Source organism: Danio rerio, chromosome 9 (assembly GCF_049306965.1).
Source record: "Danio rerio strain Tuebingen ecotype United States chromosome 9, GRCz12tu, whole genome shotgun sequence".
NCBI lineage: Eukaryota > Metazoa > Chordata > Actinopteri > Cypriniformes > Danionidae > Danio > Danio rerio.
Genome location: NC_133184.1, coordinates 23,703,952 through 23,727,906, shown reverse-complemented (window position 1 = coordinate 23,727,906; position 23,955 = coordinate 23,703,952). Strand labels below are relative to the sequence as shown.

At 38.3% G+C, this 23,955-nt stretch overlaps 2 protein-coding genes across 2 annotated transcripts; both read left to right on the top strand.

Moving 5' to 3' along the window:
* Window positions 1-11,840: 11,840 nt before the first annotated feature.
* On the top strand, window positions 11,841-12,651 carry crygm2d11 (crystallin, gamma M2d11). The gene is given in 3 exon segments (NM_001109858.1): window positions 11,841-11,914; window positions 12,000-12,242; window positions 12,345-12,651. Coding segments are annotated over 3 exon segments (528 nt in total). The 5' UTR covers window positions 11,841-11,902; the 3' UTR covers window positions 12,618-12,651.
* Window positions 12,652-19,348: 6,697 nt separating this feature from the next.
* crygm2d13 (crystallin, gamma M2d13) lies at window positions 19,349-20,245 on the top strand. The gene is made up of 3 exons (NM_001002408.1): window positions 19,349-19,409; window positions 19,497-19,739; window positions 19,940-20,245. Exons 1-3 carry the CDS (start codon window positions 19,404-19,406, stop codon window positions 20,210-20,212), a joined length of 522 nt encoding a protein of 173 aa, NP_001002408.1. The 5' UTR covers window positions 19,349-19,403; the 3' UTR covers window positions 20,213-20,245.
* The last annotated feature ends 3,710 nt before the right edge of the window (window positions 20,246-23,955 follow it).

The following is a 23,955-nucleotide window of genomic DNA, read 5'->3' as shown; positions in this document are numbered from 1 at the left end:
GAAAACCCACGCGAACACGGGGAGAACATGCAAACTCCACACAGAAACACCAACCAGCCCGATGGGTTGGACTAGCGGTGTTCTTGCTGTGAGGCAACAGTGCTAGCCACTGGGCCACCGTGTCGCCCGATCAGAAAAAGTGGGAGGATGTAGGGGTGGAAGGGGGGAGCTTCAAGACGAAGATAACTGGAGTGGAAAACTCAGGTTATTTATAATGCTTCCGTAATCATCTAATAGGGCTGATTACGGAGCTAACAAGAAGCCAGCCGTGTTGATTATAAGCACGTGATCCTCTCGAAATTAGTTTATGAATAAACCACACAAAGTAGTGTTCTCTCTTCTTTTATTCATTAATTTTAAGTCGTTTTGGAAAAAAAAAAGACCTGCTGCTTAATTTTGATTCTCGGCTGCATGCCGCATTGCACATGAGGTCTCAGACATGCAGTGACATTCATGTTTAAGACTGCATATCTAAGACAACATGTGCAATGCTGATGGGTCTGGGTGCAGACCAGGTGCACAAGCAAATTGAGATTGCATGCATGCATTTAATGTGTACAACTACTTTTTTTTAATTTAATTTTTAATATAGCAGATGTCTTCAGTCCTGCTCCTGAATGATTATTATCCAACAGATTAATTTATTTCACCATAATCCAACACACTGAAGCAGTTAATCAAGTTTGTCAAGATCATATAAAATAAACAAGCAAATGTGCTGAAGAAGATTGGAAATATACTTTCCAGGACAGTGGATATCCAAAAGCAGAGTTCAAGATCTGATATAGTCTTGATTGTAGTATTTACCCTAATAGTGCAGGAGGCGGTGGACTGTGTGTAGGTCAAGGTAATTAGTTAAACAGAAAATCACACCTCTCTTCTTTAATACAGATTGCATTGAAGCCATTCATCAACTTGACTATGACTAAGTCTCGAATTTGAAACTTTGGGCAATGCACACAAGAATATGATTAGATGGCTGTAGTGGGGTTATTGAAAAAAAGAAAGCAAAAATGTTCCACCACTATAGAGAGAAATAGGGGGATGAAGATGTTTTGTCTATCCTTGAGTGTTGTGTCTATTCTGATTCCCCACTACATAAGACTGTTCAACATACAGGCAAAATAAATGAAATCACATTCCAGCTCCAACTCCCACCCATAACCAGCAAGGAAAACAACCATAAATGGGAATCCAATATTTGCCAATATATTGATATCCTCAGCCACCATTTCATGTTTGAAAATCCAGACAAGAAGGGTGTAACTGCCAACCGGTTGTATGTTTGAACGCATGTTTGAGACTGCATGTCTGAGGCCGCATGTCTCGGGAACATTTGCAAAAGTATGATATTGAGAAAGGTCTGGATGGAGATCGGGTGCATGTCTACATGCCACCGAGAACGGTCTGAGTACAGGCCAGGTGTCTAAGGTTGCATGTCTGAAACTGCATATCTGAGAGACCCCATGTCTGAGACCGCATTTCTGAGGCTGCATGTCTAAGACTCCATGTCACAGAATGAAGGTCTGAGACCCCATCTCTCAGAACGAATGTCAGACCCCATGTCTCAGAACGAATGTCAGAGACCCCATGTCTCAGAACAAAGGTCTGAGGCTGCATGTCAGAGACCGTATGTCTGAGGCTGTATGTCTGAGGCTGCATGTCTAAAACTGCATGTCTGAGATCGCATGTCTGAGGCTGCCGTCTGAGACCCCATGTCTCAGAACGAGTGTCTGTGACTCCATGTCTCAGATCGAGTGTCTGTGACCCCATGTCTCAGAACGAATGTTAGAGACCCCATGTCTCAGAACGAATGTCTAAGACCCCATGTCTTAGAACGAAAGTCTGAGGCTGCATGTCTCAGAATGAATGTCTGAGTCCCTGTCTCAGAACAAATGTCAGAGACCCCATGTCTCAGAACGAATCCCTGAGACCCCATGTCTCAAAACAATTGTCACAGACCTCATGTCTCAGAATGATTGTCTGATGCTGCATATCTGAGACTGCATGTCTGAGGCTGCATTTCTGAGACTGCAAGTCTAAGGCTGCATTTCTAAGACTCCATGTCACGGAATGAATGTCTGAGACCCCATGTCTCAAAACAATTGTCACAGACCTCATGTCTCAGACTGATTGTCTAATGATGCATGTCTGAGACTGCATGTCTGAGGCTGCATGTCTGAAGCTGCATGTCAGAGGCTGCATGTCTGAGGCTGCATGTCTAAAAATGCATGAAGCTGCATGTCTGAGATCGCATGTCTGAGGCTGCATATGTAAAACTGCATGTCTGAGGTTACATGTCTAAAATGTATGTCTAAGGCTGCATGTCTGAGATTGCATGTCTGAGATTGCTCGTCTGAGGCTGCATGTCTGAGATTGCATGTCTGAGATTGCTTGTCTGAGATCGCATGTCTAAAACTGCATGTCTGAGATTGCATGTCTCAGGATGCATGTCTTAGACCGCATGTCTGAGGCTACATGTCTGAGGCTGCATACCTGAGATTGCATGTCTGTGGCTGCATGTGTAAAACTGCATGTCTGAGGCTACATGTCTAAAAATGCATGTCTGAGGCTGCATGTGTAAAACTGCATGTCTGAGGCTACATGTCTGAAACTGCATGTCTGAGACTGCATGTCTAAAACTGCATGTCTGAGATCACATGTCTGAGGCTGCATGTCTGAGACTGCATGTCTAAAACTGCATGTCTGAGGCTGCATGTCTGAGGCTGCATGTCTAAAAATGCATGTCTGAGGCTGCTTGTCTGAGATCGCATGTCTGAGGCTGCATGTCTAAAACTGCATGTCTGAGACTGCATGTCTAAAACTGCATGTCTGAGACTGCATGTGTAAGATCGCATGTCTGAGGCTGCATGTCTAAAACTGCATGTCTGAGGCTGCATGTCTAAAACTGCATGTCTGAGATAGCATGTCTAAAACTGCATGTCTGAGATTGCATGTCTCAGGATGCATGTCTTAGACCGCATGTCTGAGGCTACATGTCTGAGGCTGCATACCTGAGATTGCATGTCTGTGGCTGCATGTGTAAAACTGCATGTCTGAGGCTACATGTCTAAAAATGCATGTCTGAGGCTGCATGTGTAAAACTGCATGTCTGAGGCTACATGTCTGAAACTGCATGTCTGAGACTGCATGTCTAAAACTGCATGTCTGAGATCGCATGTCTGAGGCTGCATGTCTGAGGCTGCATGTCTAAAACTGCATGTCTGAGGCTGCATGTCTGAGGCTGCATGTCTAAAAATGCATGTCTGAGGCTGCTTGTCTGAGATCGCATGTCTGAGGCTGCATGTCTAAAACTGCATGTCTGAGACTGCATGTCTAAAACTGCATGTCTGAGACTGCATGTGTAAGATCGCATGTCTGAGGCTGCATGTCTAAAACTGCATGTCTGAGATAGCATGTCTAAAACTGCATGTCTGAGATAGCATGTCTAAAACTGCATGTCTGAGGCTGCATGTCTAAAACTGTTTGTCTGAGATTGCATTTCTGAGGCTGCATGTCTAAAACTGCATGTCTGAGATCGCTTGTCTGAGGTTGCATGTCTAAAACTGCATGTCTGAGATCGCTAGTCCAAAACTGCATGTCTGAGATAGCATGTCTCAGATCGAGTGTCTGTGACCCCATGTCTCAGAATGAATGTTAGAGACCCCATGTCTCAGAACAAATGTCTAAGACCCCATGTCTCAGAATGAATGTCTGAGGCTGCATGTCTGAGACCCCTTGTCTCAGAACGAATGTCTGAGTCCCTGTCTCAGAACAAATGTCAGAGACCCCATGTCTCAGAATGAATGTCTGAGTCCCTGTCTCAAAACGAATGTCAGAGACCCCATGTCTCAGAATGAATGTCTGAGTCCCTGTCTCAGAACAAATGTCAGAGACCCCATGTCTCAGAATGAATGTCTGAGTCCCTGTGTCAAAACGAATGTCAGAGACCCCATGTCTCAGAACGAATCCCTGAGACCTCATGTCTCAAAATGAATGTCACAGACCTCATGTCTCAGAACGATTGTCTGATGCTGCATGTCTAAGGCTGCATGTCTAAGACTCCTTGTCACGGAATGAATGTCTGAGACCCCATCTCTCAGAACGAATGTCAGACCCCATGTCTCAGAACGAATGTCAGAGACATCATGTCTCAGAACAAAGGTCTGAAGCTGCATGTCTGAGACCGCATGTCTGAGATTGCTTGTCTGAGGCTGCATGTCTAAAACTGCATGTCTGAGACCCCTTGTCTCAGAACGAATGTCTGAGGTGCATGTCAGAGATCGCATGTCTGAGGCTGCATGTCTAAAACTGCATGTCTGAGGCTGCATGTCTGAGGCTGCATGTCTGAGGCTGCATGTGTAAAACCGCATGTCTGAGGCTACATGTCTAAAAATGCATGTCTGAGGCTGCATGTGTAAAACTGCATGTCTGAGGCTACATGTCTGAAACTGCATGTCTAAGACTGCATGTCTAAAACTGCATGTCTAAGATCACATGTCTGAGGCTGCAAGTCTGAGATCGCATGTCTGAGGCTGCATGTCTAAAACTGCATGTCTGAGGCTGCATGTCTGAGGCTGCATGTGTAAAACTGCATGTCTGAGGCTACATGTCTAAAAATGCATGTCTGAGGCTGCATGTGTAAAACTGCATGTCTGAGGCTGCATGTGTAAAACTGCATGTCTGAGGCTACATGTCTAAAACTGCATGTCTGATGCTGCATGTCTGAGATTGCATGTCTGATGCTGCATGTCTGAGATTGCATGTCTGAGATCGCATGTCTGAGACTTCATGTCTAAAACTGCATGTCTGAGATCGCATATCTGAGATTGCATGTCTGAGGCTGCATGTGTAAAACTGCATGTCTGAGGCTGCATGTGTAAAACTGCATGTCTGAGGCTACATGTCTAAAAATGCATGTCTGAGGCTGCTTGTCAGAGATCGCATGTCTGAGGCTGCATGTGTAAAACTGCATGTCTGAGGCTACATGTTTAAAACTGCATGTCTGAGGCTGCATGTGTAAAACTGCATGTCTGAGGCTACATGTCTAAAACTGCATTTCTGAGGCTGCATGTCTGAGATTGCATGTCTGAGACTTCATGTCTAAAACTGCATGTCTGAGATCGCATATCTGAGATTGCATGTCTGAGGCTGCATGTGTAAAACTGCATGTCTGAGGTTACATGTGTAAAACTGCATGTCTGAGGCTACATGTCTAAAACTGCATGTCTGAGGCTGCATGTCTGAAACTGCATGTCTGAGGCTGCATGTCTGAAACTGCAAGTCTGAGATCGCATGTCTAAAACTGCATGTCTGAGACTGCATGTCTAAAACTGCATGTCTGAGATCGCATGTCTGAGGCTGCATGTCTAAAACTGCATGTCTGAGGCTGCATGTCTGAAACTGCATGTCTGAGACTACATGTCTAAAACTGCATGTCTGAGATTGCATGTCTGAGGCTGCATGTATAAAACTGCATGTCTGAGGCTGCATGTCTAAAAATGCATGTCTGAGGCTGCATGTCTGAGGCTGCATGTCTAAAACTGCATGTCTGAGATCGCATTTCTTAGGCTTCATGTCTGAGACCCCATGTCTCAGAACGATTGTCTGTGACCCCATGTCTCAGATCGAGTGTCTGTGACCCCATGTCTCAGAACGAATGTCAGAGAACCCATGTTTCAGAATGAATGTCTGAGACTCATTGTCCAAGACCCCATGTCTCAGAACGAATGTATAAGACCCCATGTCTTAGAATGAAAGTCTGAGGCTGCATGTTTGAGGCTGCATGTCTAAAACTGCATGTCTGAGATCGCATGTCTGAGGCTGCATGTCTGAGTCTGCATGTCTAAAACTGCATGTCCGAGGCTGCATGTCTAAAACTGCATGTCTGAGATCGCATGTCTGAGGCTGCATGTTTGAGATCGCATGTCTGAGGCTGCATGTCTAAAACTGCATGTCCGAGGCTGCATGTCTAAAACTGCATGTCTGAGATCGCATGTCTGAGACTGCATGTCTGAGATCGCATGTCTGATGCTGCATGTCTAAAACTGCATGTCTGGGCTGCATGTCTAAAACTGCATCTCTGAGATCGCATGTCTGAGGCTTCATGTCTGAGACCCCATGTCTCAGAACGAGTGTCTGAGACCCAATGTCTCAAAACGAATGTCAGAGACCTCATGTCTCAGAACGATTGTCTGAGGCTGCATGTCTGAGACCCCTTGTCTCAGAACGAATGTCTGAGGTGCATGTCAGAGACCGCATGTCTGAGGCCACATGTCTGAGTCTGCATTTCTGAGGCTGCATGTCTAAGGCTGCATGTCTGAAACTAGATGTCTCAGAATGAATGTCTGAGACCCCATCTCTCAAAACTATTGTCAGAGACCCCATGTCTCAGAACGAATGTCAGAGACCCTGTCTCAGAACAAAGGTCTGACGCTGCATGTCAGAGACTGCATGTCTGAGGCTGCATGTCTGAGGCTGCATGTCAGAGTCCCCATGTCTCAGAACGAATGTCTGAGGCTGCCTGTCTGAGACTCTATGTCTCAGAATTAATGTCTGAGGCTACATGTTTGAGGCTGCATGATTAAGGCTGCATGTCTGAGACCCCATGTCTCAGAACGAATGTCTAAGGACGCATGACAGAGACCACATGTCGAAGACCGCATGTCTGAGGCTGCACGTCTAATGCTGCATGTCTGAGACCCCATGTCTCAGAATAAATGTCAAAGACCCCATATCTCAGAACGAATGTCAGAGACCACATGTCTCAGAACAAATGTCTGAGGCTGCATGTCAGAGACCGCATGTCTGAGACCGAATGTTTGAGGCTGCATGTCTTAACCCCCTGGGGTCAAAGACTGCGTATACGAGTTCTGACAAGTTTTTACCTCATTGAGTTGAAATGAACCTAAATTGCACTTTCAGTTTTGATCGTAAAGATAAGATCAATACGTCAATCGAATCTGTTAGGTGTCTACTTTTAAATGTGTACACTCACAACAAAAACAAATGTGTGTGCTTTTGCAAAACAAGGATAATAAACAGTGTAGGCAATCTGTATTTTCTCTCTCCGTGAACTGTTTTTAGAAACGCTTCAGTAAAATGCGCTGAAACTCCACGAAAATAAAACAGTCAGAGATAAGACAGGTTATATGTTTATAAAGCTTGTAGTGTCTACTTTTAAACACAGCTATGCATGTTGAAAACAAATATTGTTTGATAAAGTAATCAGTATGAAACCAACGTTATGTCTAGCTTCTCAATCTGAGCTCATTAGAGTTAATGCTACCACGCCCATGAAGCTTTGACATTACAAATAGCCTGCATGAGAAGCGCGCAACAGTAGACTGTCAGGAAAAACACGTCATTAAAATGAACTGAAACTCAGCAAATACTCGACAAAGAAACATGTGAGATGTTTCTAAAGAAAGCTTGATAAGTCTACTTTTGCATTAACCAATTCAAGACTAAAACAAATAATCTCCTTTCATGTAATCCGTATAAGAGTAAGGACTGGTACTGATTTTCCTGTTGCCTCATTACAGCGAACGTGATCCCGCCCGCAGTGAAGGCGCAGTTTATATGGAAATTAACTGAGGTGAGCCAGCCAGGTGATAATGTACACGCTTCCCGAGACATGGCATCAAACGACAAGCTTTATTATAGTTATTTATTTTTGTTTGAACGATGGCACGCTACATGGGTGAAGAAGCACAGTACTAAACAGCGACAGAGAATTTACCTTCTTCTCAGAGGAAGAGCGCGACTCTGATGACGAGCGCATACATTTATTGGAACGTCTAGACCCAGCAAAGGACAGAATTCCTGTCGATAAGTCTTTATTCTAACCTTTATGATTTATATGAAATATGTCTTTACAGGCCACTTATAGTTTCATTGCTATACAAAGTGTATCCTATAACACATAGCGTATAATGATAAACATAGGCCTATATAATGAAAAATGTAATGTTATATGAAATATATATATATATATATATATATATATATATATATATATACAAACACACACACACACATATATATATATATATATATATATATATATATATATATATATATGTGTGTGTGTGTGTGTGTGTGTGTGTTTGTAAAGGCTAAATACAAATAAAAAGCATACATTTTTTGTACTTTTTTATAAAAAAAAAAAAAGTTATAAGAGCCTGGAGGTATTAAAGACTTTGCAAATTCAGTTTGCAGATATTTGTAGGTACAGACATCTATTGTGTGCGTTCTTGGCAGTTTTTTCTTGTCTTTTTAACCCATAAGAACCTGGACCAATTTCTCCTTATAGGAAGATTATGGGGCATATAATACAGACCAAATGGACCGCTTATAATATGTTTCTGCAGTTGTTTTTGAAATGCAACCCCTCTGTGAATGATCTGTAATGTTATGTATATGTCACATTGGGCATTTATAATAGATTTTTCAAGTTACATATATGTCACACTGGGCATTTATTTCAAAATTGAAAAAAAAAAAAATTGCTACATAACATTTTTTTTTCCAGTTCATTTGTTTTTCCTTAGCATATTTTAAAGCCCCATATCTGTGACCAATACATTTTGCAACAATTCTTTTAAAACATCAAAATTCAACCTTTTTTTGGTATATGGTTGTTTGTGTATTGTTTTCACATTTCGAAAATGTGTGAACTAAATAAAAATAAATAAATACCTCACAGCGATACAGTGGCTCAGTGGGTAGCACTTTTGCCTCAAAGCAAGAAGGTCACTGGTTCGAGCCTCGGCTGAGTCAGTTGGCAATTCTGTGTGAAGTTTGCATGTTCTCCCCATATTCGCGTGGGTGTCCTCTGGGTGCTCCAGTTTCCCCCACAGTCCAAAGACATGTGGTAAAGGTGAATTGAAAAAGTTGAATTGGCTGCAGTGTATGTGTGTATGAATTAGGCTTGCTACGATAGACGGTGTTGACGGTGATACTGGTTTTAAGACGCAACACCGGTGACATCCTTTTTCCACCGTGACACCTTCCCCACTTTGTTTTGTTTTTTAAGTATTTGTTTTTTGATTAAATATTTATTTGAATTAAATGGGAAACATAATTCTAAATAATTTACTTAAGACAAAAAGAGAACCTAAAGACGTTTATGAGGCAATCTGCAAACTTTGCCTGACAAAGATTGCAGCAGTTGGAGGAAACACAACTAATTTATACACGCACCTTCAACACACCTATACTTGACGTTCTACTAAGTGTGGGTCGCGGGTAGATAAGATCAATAGCAATAAATACGCAACGCATAGTCTCATTTTAAAAATCACGCGACCATCATCTCACAATGTTTAATAATAAATTATCTTCTTTATTAAAACAAGAGTGATTTAGCAATGCCGCGCTATTAATAAGCCAACTGCAGAGAAACAAAGCAACCATCACGGCAACAGCCGTGAGCCCTTTTTCCGAAGTTCAGCTCTTCTTTTTTTGCACTTGATTATTATGCGTTTAATGTAAAAAAAATAAACAATAATAAATAGGCCAACAAGAGTGTAGGCTAAGGTGTGTGTCACTGAGGATGCTCTCTTCAAAAACCGAAAGTTGCTTTGTCTGTCTGGCAATATTGTGGCGTTTAATAAATGAAAAGTTAATTTAGATAAGCCTATATTAAAAATTGCAATAAAAGTAAATGACGTGTGGCCACACATCGAATTTGTGGTCTGATCTCATCTCTCTCTCTCTCTCTCTCTCTCTCGCTGTCATCCAGACACAGACGCTTAACGAGTCAAGTCGCAAAACTGAGGCTGGTACCAGCTAACAGGTAGAATAGCTGAAGCCTTTGCGAAATCTGTCAAAATACAGCACTGAAATTAACAGGCATAAATGCCTTTGAGCCAGAAAGTCTATCTACGATATCTGTCAAAACGCAATTGGAGCCAATGTAGGAGTTGTGTAGCCTATAAATGATATTATTTCTAATAAAATGAAAACCAAAATAAACTATTCATTGCATTTTTCGTTTGATAAAAGTATACGTTAACGAAAAAAAATCAAAGGGTGGCTAGTTTGTAGTAATGTGTTTTAATATTAATAAAAATATGCTCAGCCTATTTAAGCTTAACGGTTAGCCTATACGCCATCAATAGGCAAGCCATTCAAAAAATATTGTTTTACTGTGTACTGGGTTATAATGTATATTTTACAATAAAAACTAAGCGTAGCATGTCTAGCTGTCATTTAAAACATGCAATTCATTACACACCAGAGCTGTAGACCTACAGTCTATGCAGTGCATAAACTTACAGGGCGGTGTTGGTCAATAGTTATATCTCTGAGGGAGATTATGTTACCTGATAAACAACATTAACTTGAGAGATTTTAAAAATAAAAGGTATTTTAAAAAAAGGAACAACACACAAATCGGCAACAAATAAAACTAAGAATAAAACATCTTGCTGTATGCTGTGTAGTGTATTCTGCCACTGACAGCTCCTGTCAACTGCCGCTTGTGAGAGAGAGCTCAAAGCTGGTATCGATATAACCAAAAGCAAGATCATATCATTATAAATATTCCATAACAATACTTATCGTATTATTTATACATTTACATGTTGTTAATTGAGATTGTGTGATCTGTATAGGCTGTCTGATCTTTACAGAAGCTGTAAACTGACGAGGCGCTTTTATTTAGCCTGTAGTCTTTAGATTTTTTACAATGTTCTATTACTTAACATTTCTTTCATTTTTTTTTATATTTATATATAAAATGAGTGCTAGCTTGTTTAGTTGTAATCATTATGCAAGGACCGTATTTCACATTTGGTTTAATCTTCAATAGATTTGTTAATAATGTAGGCTATTTTATAAACGGATTGTTTACAAGGACTAAGCTATTATCATAAAATACATTAGGCTAATTGATACATTAAGACATTGAAGTTAGGTAGGACAACAAGAGACAACCAAATATGTTCCCCCTATTTTGGCAAATGTAACCAAAAAGTATTTTTGTGTGTGCGCAACAAGCGCATAATAAAACACAATAAAAGTTTTATGGTTGTTACTTTGGTTCCAATTTCCACAGTTATTTCAGCCTGTAGCATTGTTGTGTTTTTTTCCGTTATGTTAATAAAAGTTCTGTTTTAATAACAGTGATTTTTTTGTAGTTTCCTTGTCTTCCATTCAAACAATTGACGCCGAATTGGCGATTCACGCAAAACAGAAAGTGAAACTATAATACGCACGCATTTATAAGCTATTCAAAAAGAGAAAAAAAGAGGAAACCCTCATCTCACAGTGATACCGGTATTAACGGTGTTGTCACAGGTCGATTAACCGGAGGGGAAATTTCCTCATCGTCACAACCCTAGTATGACTGCAAGTGTGTATGAGTGTTTCCCAGAGCTGGGTTGTGGCAGGAAGGGCATGTAAAATTTATTTAAATTCATATAATAAATAAAGTGAATGGTGCACCAAACTATTATATAGATGGATGAAACCAACCCATAACAAGACTTAAACAACAAAGTATTAAAACTTTAAAAGATTACTTTCTTACTGGTAAACATTGAAACTAATTAATTAACAGCCATTAACTAATTAATTAAATATACAATCTAATTTACATGGCAAGGAGATGATAATCTAGAACAACAAAGTTGACAAGAATGGAATTGGCCTCTGGTGAACAAAATTGTTTTAAACTAAACTCAAAGTAAAACTGTATACTAACAGCTAGATGCTAAGCTTTAGCTAGAACTAGTTCTTTTGTATTTTGCACTGTCAGGAACTGTCCAACAAACAGAGGCCCTGTACTCTTTAGTCTTGGTCTTGTATAAAAGCACAGGTGACAGCATTCAGTCATAAACCAGAATCAGCTTTAGCTTCTCCTCTGTAGAACCACAGAAGACCAGCAAGTGCAACCATGATGGGAAAGGTAAAACTTCTCTCCAGCTCACAAGTTGAATTCAAATGAAAATTAAAGTAGACAAAAGTAAAAATACTAAAACTTGAATTTTCAGGTCGTCTTCTACGAGGATAGGAACTTCCAGGGTCGCTCTTATGAGTGTATGGGCGACTGTGGTGACTTTTCCTCCTACATGAGCCGTTGTCACTCATGCAGAGTGGAGAGTGGCTGCTGGATGATGTATGACCAAACCAACTACATGGGTAATGGGTATTTCTTTAGGAGGGGAGAGTATGCTGATTACATGTCGATGTTTGGAATGAACAACTGCATCAGGTCCTGCCGTATGATCCCCATGGTAAGCTGATTACACATAATATCTGTATATTTAGGCCTATATGCTTCTTTTTTATTTCTGCCATGATCAATGTGAAAATAACAGACTTCTCTTCCAATACAGTACAGGGGATCCTACAGAATGAGGATCTATGAGAGGGACAACTTTGGAGGTCAAATGTACGAGATGATGGATGACTGTGACAACATCATGGACCGTTACCGCATGTCTCACTGCCAGTCCTGCCATGTGATGGACGGCCACTGGCTCTTTTATGACCAGCCCCACTACAGAGGCAGGATGTGGCACTTCGGACCTGGACAGTACAGAAACTTCAGCAATTATGGTGGCATGAGATTCATGAGCATGAGGCGCATCATGGACTCTTGGTACTAGAGTTTCAATAAACCTTTTTCTCTACCACACTAAACATTGTGCATGTAAAATTTGATCATTAATGTATGCAAGTTTAACCAATCAAAAGTAAACAAACACAGCACATACGTTTATTATATTATATTATACAAATAACATATTTTGTTAGGAGAACTCCCCTGAGAATTTTATAGCTTGATAAATACAGGCAGGAGCACAAAGACCATCATCATCCCAAAAAGATGTTTAAAACATCTGGCCAACATATGAACATGTTCAAAAGATGACCAATACTTTACAGTGTGCACATGCCAGAAAATCATATCTGATTTAAAGCTTGCAATATATAAATGCACACCTGATCACTTTATGTAGCATATACTGTATGTAAACTCTGTCTGGAATAATCAATTAGAATAGTTTGATTCCAGCTGAAACAAAGAAGAGTTCTTGTGAACATAGCTAGTGAACAAATTAGAAATGAGGGTCGATAATAGTGAAGTACATAGTGTGTCCTTGACAAACTTGTGGAGACAGCAGCAAGCACTGGCAACCCAATCCCTCTGAATATCAACTGGAGATAGCCTTTAAAAGGTAGTAAAAGGCATTCATCCTCTACACACCTCTAAGTGCACCCAAAGCAGTGAGAAGTGAACATATATGCAAACACCATGAAATGACAACCCAGCAACCCAGTTAGAGATTAGAGCACCTCAGTCTGTGCTGAGGTTAGTTCATTTTTTCTTACCATCTTCAACACAATCAAACACAGAACCTTTAGATTACAAGTTTAATTACAATCCCCAACACTGATCAATATTTTCAGTCACTAACTGTGTATACCATACAGAGAGTTTGCTTTCAATTTGAACTTAGGATATAGTAGACTAAGAAATAGAAGTGATCTGTATTGCAATCCACAGCTTATTCTTTACCTTTTAACTCTGTCAATACATTGAAGTAATGATTGCATGCTCCCTTTTGTAGTATCACTTTCCTAGAAGCCTTTCGAGTAGAGGTGCAAAGTTTCAAAGTGTCAAAAACATAACATCTAATATAAAATAAGCAAAATATCATATTAACTGTGCCAAATTTCACACACACACACACACACACACACACACACACACACACACACACACACACACACACACACACACACACACACACACACAAATGTTTTCTTGTTCAGAGATGTGATATTAGACTGATCTCAAATGAATTTTTTGCATTTGTGCTCCAGACAACAATTTAATGACTGAATTTAAAAATTAGTTTTATTCAAAATGAGTCAGTAGAATGTATTCCTTAGAGCTTGTGCTCAAATTGACAGTTTAACTGTTAACTAAAGAAGAATATTGACCGTTTGATGCTATCAGTTAAACAGTTTTAAATGTATTCATTTATTTTTTCGTTTGCTGCATAAATAAGTCACACAGTTGTTAACCCCTGAAGAATTAGAAGTGTAGAAAGGCAACTCCCAAGACTGGCCATTACAGGATGCCATTATCACTGGGATTCCCTGGGAATTTTCCAGACTATGGAGTGTTCCAATGGTGACATATGATTCTGCTGTATTTAGTGCACATGCAATCACAATAATGTCCGGCTAATTATACCATGATTATAAATCTGCTCGCTCACTGGACGAATATGACGGAATGCATCGTCACCTCTTACAACTTAAGGTTTCGCTTTCACTTCTGGTGCAGAAGAAATTTGAACAGCATCCTGAAGCTGCAGTTGCATGATGGATCAGAGGGGCCACATCTGTAATTTTTCATCTGTCCAAATGAAGCGAATTTGGCAGCATTTGTATTTGTGCCTATCAATGTTTTTTTTTTTCTCTCTCTCTCTGTTTACAGCGTATGACGGCAGAGGCCTAATTTTAATACAAAATTGACTCTGAACATTTAAGAATCAATTCAGAATTGCTAGACAAAAACATCTCAATGCATTCTTAAAATTAAATGAGCACAGTGGACATGAGGGGTAATAATACACGAAGAGCTCCCTCAAATATTACAGAACCAATCCATTGAAGGTTTAATAAGATTTTGTTTAATAGAGAATGTTTAATAGAGATTCAATACAATGTTGAAAATATAATTTAATGTCATTATATATATGTCACAACCAGCGATCGCTTTCCAGAGGATCGCTGGTTCTCATACGAACTTAAAACTACATTTCCGCATTTCCCAGGACTACATTTTCATACATGCACTGCTCCCAAACACGCACGCCTGCTCACTCATGTTTCCTGATTGCATCACCAGCTGGACCTTGTTCACAGACTGATTTCATCCCACTCATAAGCCACTCTCTCACGCTACTAGTTTGCAGAGTCTTGTTTTCCTAGTAACATTACAGCGCGTTTCCCTGTCTTGTTTCTCCGTGTTTCGATCCTAGCCTTGTACCCTTGTTATCCTGTTTAGCCTCCTGCCTTTCGACCTTTAGCCTGTTTTACGTTTATGATTCTGGACTGCCTGTATATACCTGTTTGCACCTGATGACCACTGCTTGCCTGACTTTGAATAAACTGCATATTGGATCTTACCTCCTGTGGTCTCCTGTCACTCCACCCCAGTCGTGGTAACAATATATATATGTATATGTATGTGTGTGTGTGTGTGTATATATATATATATATATATATATATATATATATATATATATATATATATATATATATATATATATATATATATATATATATATATATAATAATGTGTATATTATTTATTTTTTTCTAGAAAGCATTTGTTAATTTTCTGGGAATGATATTTCAAAAACTGTTCACATAGAATTGGACCAGATTTTGGTAAAAACCAACAAACATAGAACTAAAACAAAACAAAAATCTGAAAAAAATGAGTTTTGTAATAACAATGGAGTGAAGAAAGAAAGAAAGAAAGAAAGAAAGAAAGTATTTAGTAATTCATTCCCTAATTTTCCTTCTGCTTAGTTCCTTATTTACCACATGGAGGAATTTACCACTGACTATTCCAGCATATGTTTTAAGCAGCGAATGCCCTATCAGCTGCAAACTGATAGAGTGCCCAGAGGAAACCCACACAAACACAGGGAGAACTTGAAAACTCCACAGAAATGCCAACTGGATCAACAAAATCAGTGTCCTTCTTGCTGTGAGGTGACAGTGTTGACTACTGAGCCACAGAGCCGCCAGTACTGAACTACTAAAATGTATTTAATACTTTATATAAAACACTTTTTTGGTGATGGCAGCTTAAAGATGCCTTTCATGTGTAGAATAAAGTCACATGAATTGTTCATGTGTGATTTTTTTCACAGACTTCAATAGTGTAAAAATATTGAGGTTTCTGTGCATCTAGTCTATCAAAACTGATCTTTATGTTGTATGTAATATTGGATTCAAGTCAGGTGATTGGCTGGGCTATTCTACAACTTGATTTTCTTTCTTTTTTTCTGGTACTAAAACCATTTGAGAGATACATTGGCTTTGTTTTGAATCATTTTCTTGCTAAAATGTCCACCCTGATTTCATCTTCGTCATTGTGGTAATCTAGATGTTAGGCTGAAGGAGCTAATATTAATATTAATTTGCAATGACCTAGGTCAGAGGAATGTTTTCTAACTACTGAGAGATTTCAGCTGCTGTCTGGACTTTCACTGCCTTTCTAAATCTCCCTTTCTTCTTGTGTTCAACACTTTTCACAGTATCATTTTGTTTTATTACACATAACTTAATTTGTAAGCTAATTAGTTTTGTTTTCTTTGCATATGTGGATTTATTTTGTTTTTATTAACATCAGGTGAAAATTTAGTCAACTGCACCTTTACAAATATGTTTTCTGAAAAGAATGATGGCTGTATATTTCACTATAGAGTGAAAATTGTTTGTTTTTGCACTGATAAAAGCAAGTTCATTCTTTCAGCTTAAAAAGTAATTTCAAAGCAACGTCATGTCTGTGAAGTAAATGTGCAAATTGTGGTAAATGGATGAAAGTACTTTGTGACGATATCAGGTTTTCTGCACATTAATATTTGAGAAAGAGGTAGTTTAGTCCAATCACTGCGCACATATTATGAAAAAGATGCATAATAAGTTACTTGTTACAGTGGCATTGTTCAGAGAAACAATAATTATTGTGAAAAGCTCTATACAAATAAACTAGAAGTGAATTGAGACTTAGGTCTTCAGTGTTTCATTTCTAAGTGTGCCAACACAAAAATGTTTGGGTGTTTTACCACTTCCCCACACATGAGCAGAATGGGCATGGTGTGAGCTGTTAGCTTACAGTGCCCGGCAAAGTTGCCTGCAAGCTTTTTGAACCTGGAAATGGTGGAATCCAGATTTTACAGTTGTCTTCTTTAAAATAACAAAAACAACAACCACAAAAAGATGTTAATACAATAAGTGTTAATATTAATGTCATAAAAATATTTTTATACATACAGTATGGCTATAAAAGATAGCATTGTCAAAGGTACTCTTTCAATATTAAATGTCATAACTTAGTTAAAGTTAATGAAGTTACTAAGTAGTTTATACTATTTTACAATACTGCCAATACAAACAATACTTTACTTTTTTCAAGGTTTTTGGCACATGTCCTAATAGTATGATGAATTCAAAATGTTAAGAATTGGTTCTGCAATTACTGAAAACAATTGTTTTAAAGAGCCCATATTATGGGTTTTTGAAAATTCCCCTCCATGTAGTGTGTAACACAGCTCTAAGTGAAGTAAAGTATCCAGCTAAGGCTTAAATCTGTAAGGATACAGTGTTTAAAACTGTTGATTCATCTATAAAAGAGTCGACTCATAGTGCTTCAAACGAGTCGCCTTGATACCGATTCATTAGGTGTTTCGCCATGACGTACGAACGAAACCAAGTTATTCACGTGCACGAGCAAACCCGGGAGATTTCAAACCTGAGGCCCCGCCCTCTGACGCAGAAACCCAGACACACACACACACACCCACAAACACACGCACACACACACACAAACATGCCGGTCGATTGAAGTCACACTGCAGATGGATATATTGAGTCTCTACCCAAAGATGAAACCTCAGCATTATAGCCAAGCAGTTGGAAACTACTGGAAACTTCTGGAAACTACATGCTACAAAGAATACTTCATCTGCGTTTGTTAAAGGAAGGATCAGTAAAGAGTAACTTACTGCTGGACGTCAGGATGGATTTTTCTTCCTCCATTTCTCAAGTGTAAGTACGTGCGATTAAAGTTGCCTCGTTTACTCTAGCTTGCAAATGTATTTAGTTGTGTTTTGTTACTTGTAACCGCGTGTACTGTATCAGGTTAACTGGCTATATTCTCTTATCGCGTGCAAAGTCACGTTAAAAACGCGACGCGTGCTGCTTTGTTAACGGAGCTCCGTGGACGAGGAGAAGTGTGTGTGTGTCTGTGTGTGCGTGTGCGCGCGCTGTCGTCCGGAGGTGTGTGTGTGTGTGTGTGTGTGTGTGTGTGCACGCGTTGTCGTCCGGAGCAGGGTTAAGTGCGTGTGTGTGTGTGTGCAATATGTGTGTGTGTGTCTGTGAAAAGAGCAGAGTGAGAAGCTAGGAGATCTCCTCAACTGTTTTTGGAGTTTTTGCTCAATAAAATAGTTAGTCGTCTGAATTTTCAAGTCCATAGTCTGTATTTACATTGACCCACTGGCAGCTAAAATCCACGCCTACACTATCGAGCGTGTATAAACTGTGATTACTTTTATATTGCTGATTAGCTGTTTGGCTTTTCACTCTCTGACTGAAGGCAGTCGACCAATCGCAACAGGCTGTCATTGGTCCAATCAGCGCAGATTAGCTTCACGCTAAGGAGGGGTTTGGGAACAAATGAATCACTGGACGATTCATACAGGAGTCGCTGGGATAATTAGGTAAAAATAAATGCTGATTATAAGACCATGAAAGTGTTTTTTTGACCTTGCATGCATATTAAACTGTTGTTGGAGACCCTTACAACCAAGATATGACCCTATTTCATGTATAATATGGGCTCTTTAAGAATTTTGTCGGTATAGGATCTGACACAGACATTGTTGATTTGGAAGATTTTCAAATACTTTCATTTAAATATTTAGTTTTGAAAAATTGGTTACAGATTATATAACCGCTATATACTTCTCGCTAATTTATTAACTCTCAAATTACTTAAAGTCTAAAGACACTTGTTCTGGCAACACAAAGGAGTGAAGACTGCAGCCCTGCTCTTATGAAAATATGTATCACAAAAAACAAAAATAAAAATTGGGAATGAGGTGCCACATTTCACTGGGGTTTTCTACACCCAAAGATACACAATAAAAACAACAACATTTTTTTTTTATATATGAAATTACAGTAAAGATAAAGTTAAAAAAGAAAAAAACAAATACAGTAATAGATTAATCCAACAAGACCCAAGTCTTGTGTAGTAGTGCTTTAACTTAAGGTGGCAATTAAAAAGATGCTCATAAGAAACATTATATATAAAAAATGATGCAATAAGAATGAAGAAAAACAAATATGCAAAAATCTTGGTTAAGTCTTATAGTATTTAACACTTCAAATTCTTCCACTGTAGCAAACAGAAAGATAAGAAATTCTAGAATCTGAAAATATGTGAACAAAGATCTAGACACTAAGCTTTAGTTATAATAGCCACTATTCCAACTTGCTCAGTCAGGAACTGACTAACAATAGAGCTTGTGTAGTCTTTAGTCTTGGTCTAGTATAAAGGTACGGTCAACAGCAGTCAACCAACAAGCAGAATCAGCTTCAGCTTCTCTTTTGTGGGACTACTATTAGTCAACGAAACCATGAGGGTAAGCCTCAAACTAGCATTCTATTACACTTAATTTTTGGCACAAAAATAATGATTGGTATTCTTATTTAAAACTGTGAATTTTCAGGTCACCTTTTACGAGGACAGGAATTTCCAGGGGCGCCATTATGACTGTACCGGTGACTGTGGTGACTTCTCCTCCTACATGAGCCGCTGTCACTCTTGCAGAGTGCACAGTGGATGCTGGATGATGTACGATCAACCAAACTACATGGGAAATCAGTATTTCTTTAGGAGGGGAGACTATGATGACTGCATGTCTATGTTCAGTATGAGCAACTGTATCAGGTCCTGCCGTATGATCTCTATGGTAAGATCTGTGTATTTAACATTTATTAACTGCAGGAACATTCTTCCATTCATTTAAAAAATATTGAGCAACACTGATTCTTTCAGAATAGTTATTTGTGAATGATACATCGTGACTGTGTCTAAAAACAGACCTGTGTTAGATATAAAAATGATTCTACATAATTAATCAATAGACAAATGATTTCTCTTCCACTACAGTACAGGGGATCCTACAGAATGAGGATTTACGACAAGGACAACTTTGGAGGTCAGATGTATGAGATGATGGGTGACTGTGACAACATCATGGACCGTTATCGCATGTCTCACTGCATGTCCTGTCATGTGATGGACGGCCACTGGCTCTTTTATGACCAGGCCCACTACAGAGGCAGGATGTGGTACTTCGGGCCTGGAGAGTACAGGAACTTCAACAATATGGGTGGCATGAAATTCATGAGCATGAGGCGTATCATGAACTCTTGGTACTAGAGTTAAAACCTTTCAATAAAGTTTCCTCTACAACATGAGCACTCCAAAAGATAATTTTTATTGTTTATTGTATTATCTGCATGTGAAACCCACCACAAACCCCACAAAAAAAAAATCTGCAAACTGAGGGCTCCAACTAATGTTTCATTTCATAATCGAATAATCAGATGATTATTCTTAAATTGATTGATTAATCTGGTTAAAATAATATAAAATAAAAATTCAAATAAAGAAAAAAGTTAGCTTTTGTTAGCAGTTGTTGTGCCCATGTAAATAAGTTGTAATGTTTTAGTTTTTTGACGCTCTAATGAGCATAAACCATTTTGTGCGCCATTTGTATGGCCCATTCTACAGATTTGGTTCAAACTCCGAATTGTAAGAATCTTAAAAAAATGCATTTTCCGCATTTTGCAACAGTCACCTCTTAATTAAAATTAACCATATATATATATATATATATATATATATATATATATATATATATATATATATATATATATATACTTATTTATGTGAACATTCTTAAAGTTTTGTAAAGCAGCTCCAATTTTTATTTGATTGTCAGGGTCCAAACATCATTAAAACTATAAAATTATATAGTTGGTACAGCAGGTTTATTTGTAAAAACAAATATCAGTAGTAAATGTTTTAAATATATTGATAAAAATACAAATTATAAAATTCCAACCTCTTTAATTATGACATGTTTAATGACAGTATTCTGTAGCATATATATATTTGTAGATTAAATACATATAGATTCAAATACATATGGCCTATAAAGTGTAGCCTATAATACCTACATTTTATTTTGGTTTATATATGTTACTATAGTACTGTTCATGTATTTGCATGAAATTGGCTGTTTATAGCATACATACAGATAATCACGTTAACTACATATATAGCAACAACACAAAAAGGTTAATGGGAAAAACTTTTCTTTAAATTCCTCCCCAGTTTTGTCCAAGAATAAGTCTTGTTCAGCACCCTCCAAATAATATTTAGCTATAAGACTTAGGGCCCTATCATATACCATATGTGCGCCCATAGACGTTCTGGTCTAAAAAAGGAGGTGTGTTATGGCGCATTGCTGATGCGTTGCTATTTTGAGGAACTATAATAGACGGTTCAATAGACCAGCTCAAAGCAGGTCCATAGTCCAGCGCAGAGCGGTTTAGTTGTGCGCCTCGCTTACACAATGCTTAATACACACAGGGTGTACAGCAATACGCAAATATCTTTACAAATGAAAAAGAATTAAAGGATTAAAATATTACATAAAATATTATTTTCTAGCCTACATAAATATAAAAACCATACTTTAATGCCTTCATCACCTCTTGGGGCTTTTTCAGTTTATTCATAACAATTTGCTTTTGTATAATATTATTATAGATAGCATAATCATTTATTATATGCATATTTATATTTGTTTTATTGAAAACAAGCTTAGATTTCCCCACCTGTCAGGTTTTAGACCATATGGCGCATAGCATGTGTATTTGGAGGTAACTCAGTTTTTTGAGCACACTTCGTTATAAATGTTCATTTATTCGTTTGCTGGAAATTAGAGCTGAATTTAGAAATAGTTTTGAAACAAATCTTTGCGCTTAACAAACTAAATTAATTACGTATAGGCTAATGGATGTCTGTGCGTACAACAAGTTTCCCTATCCATGAGAGTGAAAGTGAAAGTAAAGAATAAGGAAGCTCATCTCTTATTCTCACGCTGCAGATGCTCTGTTTAACTGTTTTCTCGCTAGTAAAGGGTTCAGTTTTTCCACTTACAAAGTCTGTCATGTAAATAGCAAATGCACTATGGCGTGACGCAACTGCACTTTGGATTTTGCGAATGGATTGTCAAAATAGAGCCCATAATGTTGTAAATTGGGAAAATTCCACAGAGATTTAAATTATATTAGCTGTAAAATAATCTGCTTTTATTGTCGGTCATTTTTGGTATGATAACCACCCTTTGTATTTAATGTCAATTTTCCTGCCAGGCAAACTAAAATCTGGCCAGTTTTACTTATCCTATACACTCCTTTGTCCAAACTCACCATGAGTGAGATGAAAATGAAAACACATCAGCACTGAGGAAAAGTCAAATGCTCAAAATATAATCTTTAAAATAATCACTTGTTTTAGAAATGTAGAAAAAAATATGACAGAGGTTTGTGATTAGGCATGGGCCAGCATAAGATTCTGACGGGATAACCTTGGATAAAAATATCACAAAAATTTCACGATATTGTCCAAACTGACCTAAAAAATTTTCTTTGTAAATGTCTTGGTAAAAAGCAACAATTTGTTTCCCCTTTGAACACAATATTTATTTATTTATTTTTTTGAGAAACATTTTAAGTATTTTGTAACAGTAAACATGGTAGACTAAACAATTCAAATAAATCATTGACTTCTGCCTTCTTCATTTGTTTCAAAAACACAGATTTCTTTACAATTAACGGCATCTTTGAATGTATTTGCTGATGGAGATACTGTTGTCCTAAAAATAAATAAATAAATAAATGAAAAAAAATAAAAATAAAATAATAATAATAATAATATATATATATATATATATATATATATATATATATATATATATATATATATATATATATATATATATATATATATACTTTTCTAAACTGCGGTATATCTTCAAAATAATTATCATCACATGCCTATTTGTGATATAACAAACACAGTGGAATTAATTAATTAATGGCATTACTTAAAACCTTTTTTTTTTCCATAGAGCATGACAAATTATCTACCTACACAGTTGTGTTAAAGGGCCATGACACTCCCCTCTTTCGGTTAAAGTCTACTTCAGAATTTTTTCAAAAGATGCATGATTAATGGGCGTGGAGCATCGGGCAGGAGTGGGCGTGGCCAGCAGGGGAGAAGGGGAGCGAACAACTGCTGTTGTCATTTAACTCACAAAATGAGACACAAAGAGGAGACGCATGAGTTTATAGTTTACAAAGTTAAAATGCAAAGAAATGAACAGTGATTTAATGCCCTGCTACATTTGTTATTCGTAATTTCATATACAGACAACCACAATTTATATCATTATAAAGATAAGTGTGTTCATGTAAATATAAATGAGGACTTCTCCCTCAATCCACGTATCCAGCAGACTCAGTGCAGCAGGTCTCCTGACCAGTCTATTTTAACCATTAACCCTGCTGGTAATCTGGAGGATTTAGGCAAACACAGCAGCACGACGATGTGTCTGAATGTGAACGAACTCCTGATAAAACACAGCGTCCACCATTCTCTAATTCTCGTGCTGCTCTCCCGACAAAAATGCTAGCAGCACGCACACAGCTTTGCTGTATGATCGGCCCTGACAAGATCGCGGAGGAAAACATGCAACAAACCCCGTGGATGATGGAAACAAATGCATATGAGCCTTCATGAACGGCTAAATACTGTGCCGTGGTTTCCGTGTCTCTCAGCTCGGGCTTGACACTGGCAGGTCTGATAAATAATTAAGCAGCCGGCTCTTCTCATAGGATAAGAAAAGTCTGCTATGAATAATAATGAGAAACCGACGCGTCATCATTGCACTTGCAGTTCTGCGCTACGTCGCCGATTTTGATCCCGCCCCAAAAATCATTTTAAACCCGGAAGCTGAAATTAGCTGACAAAAGCTCAAAATTATCCAGTTTTCCCCACAATTAAAGCTGACAGGTGCTAACATTGTCTTAACTGATGCTCAACACACA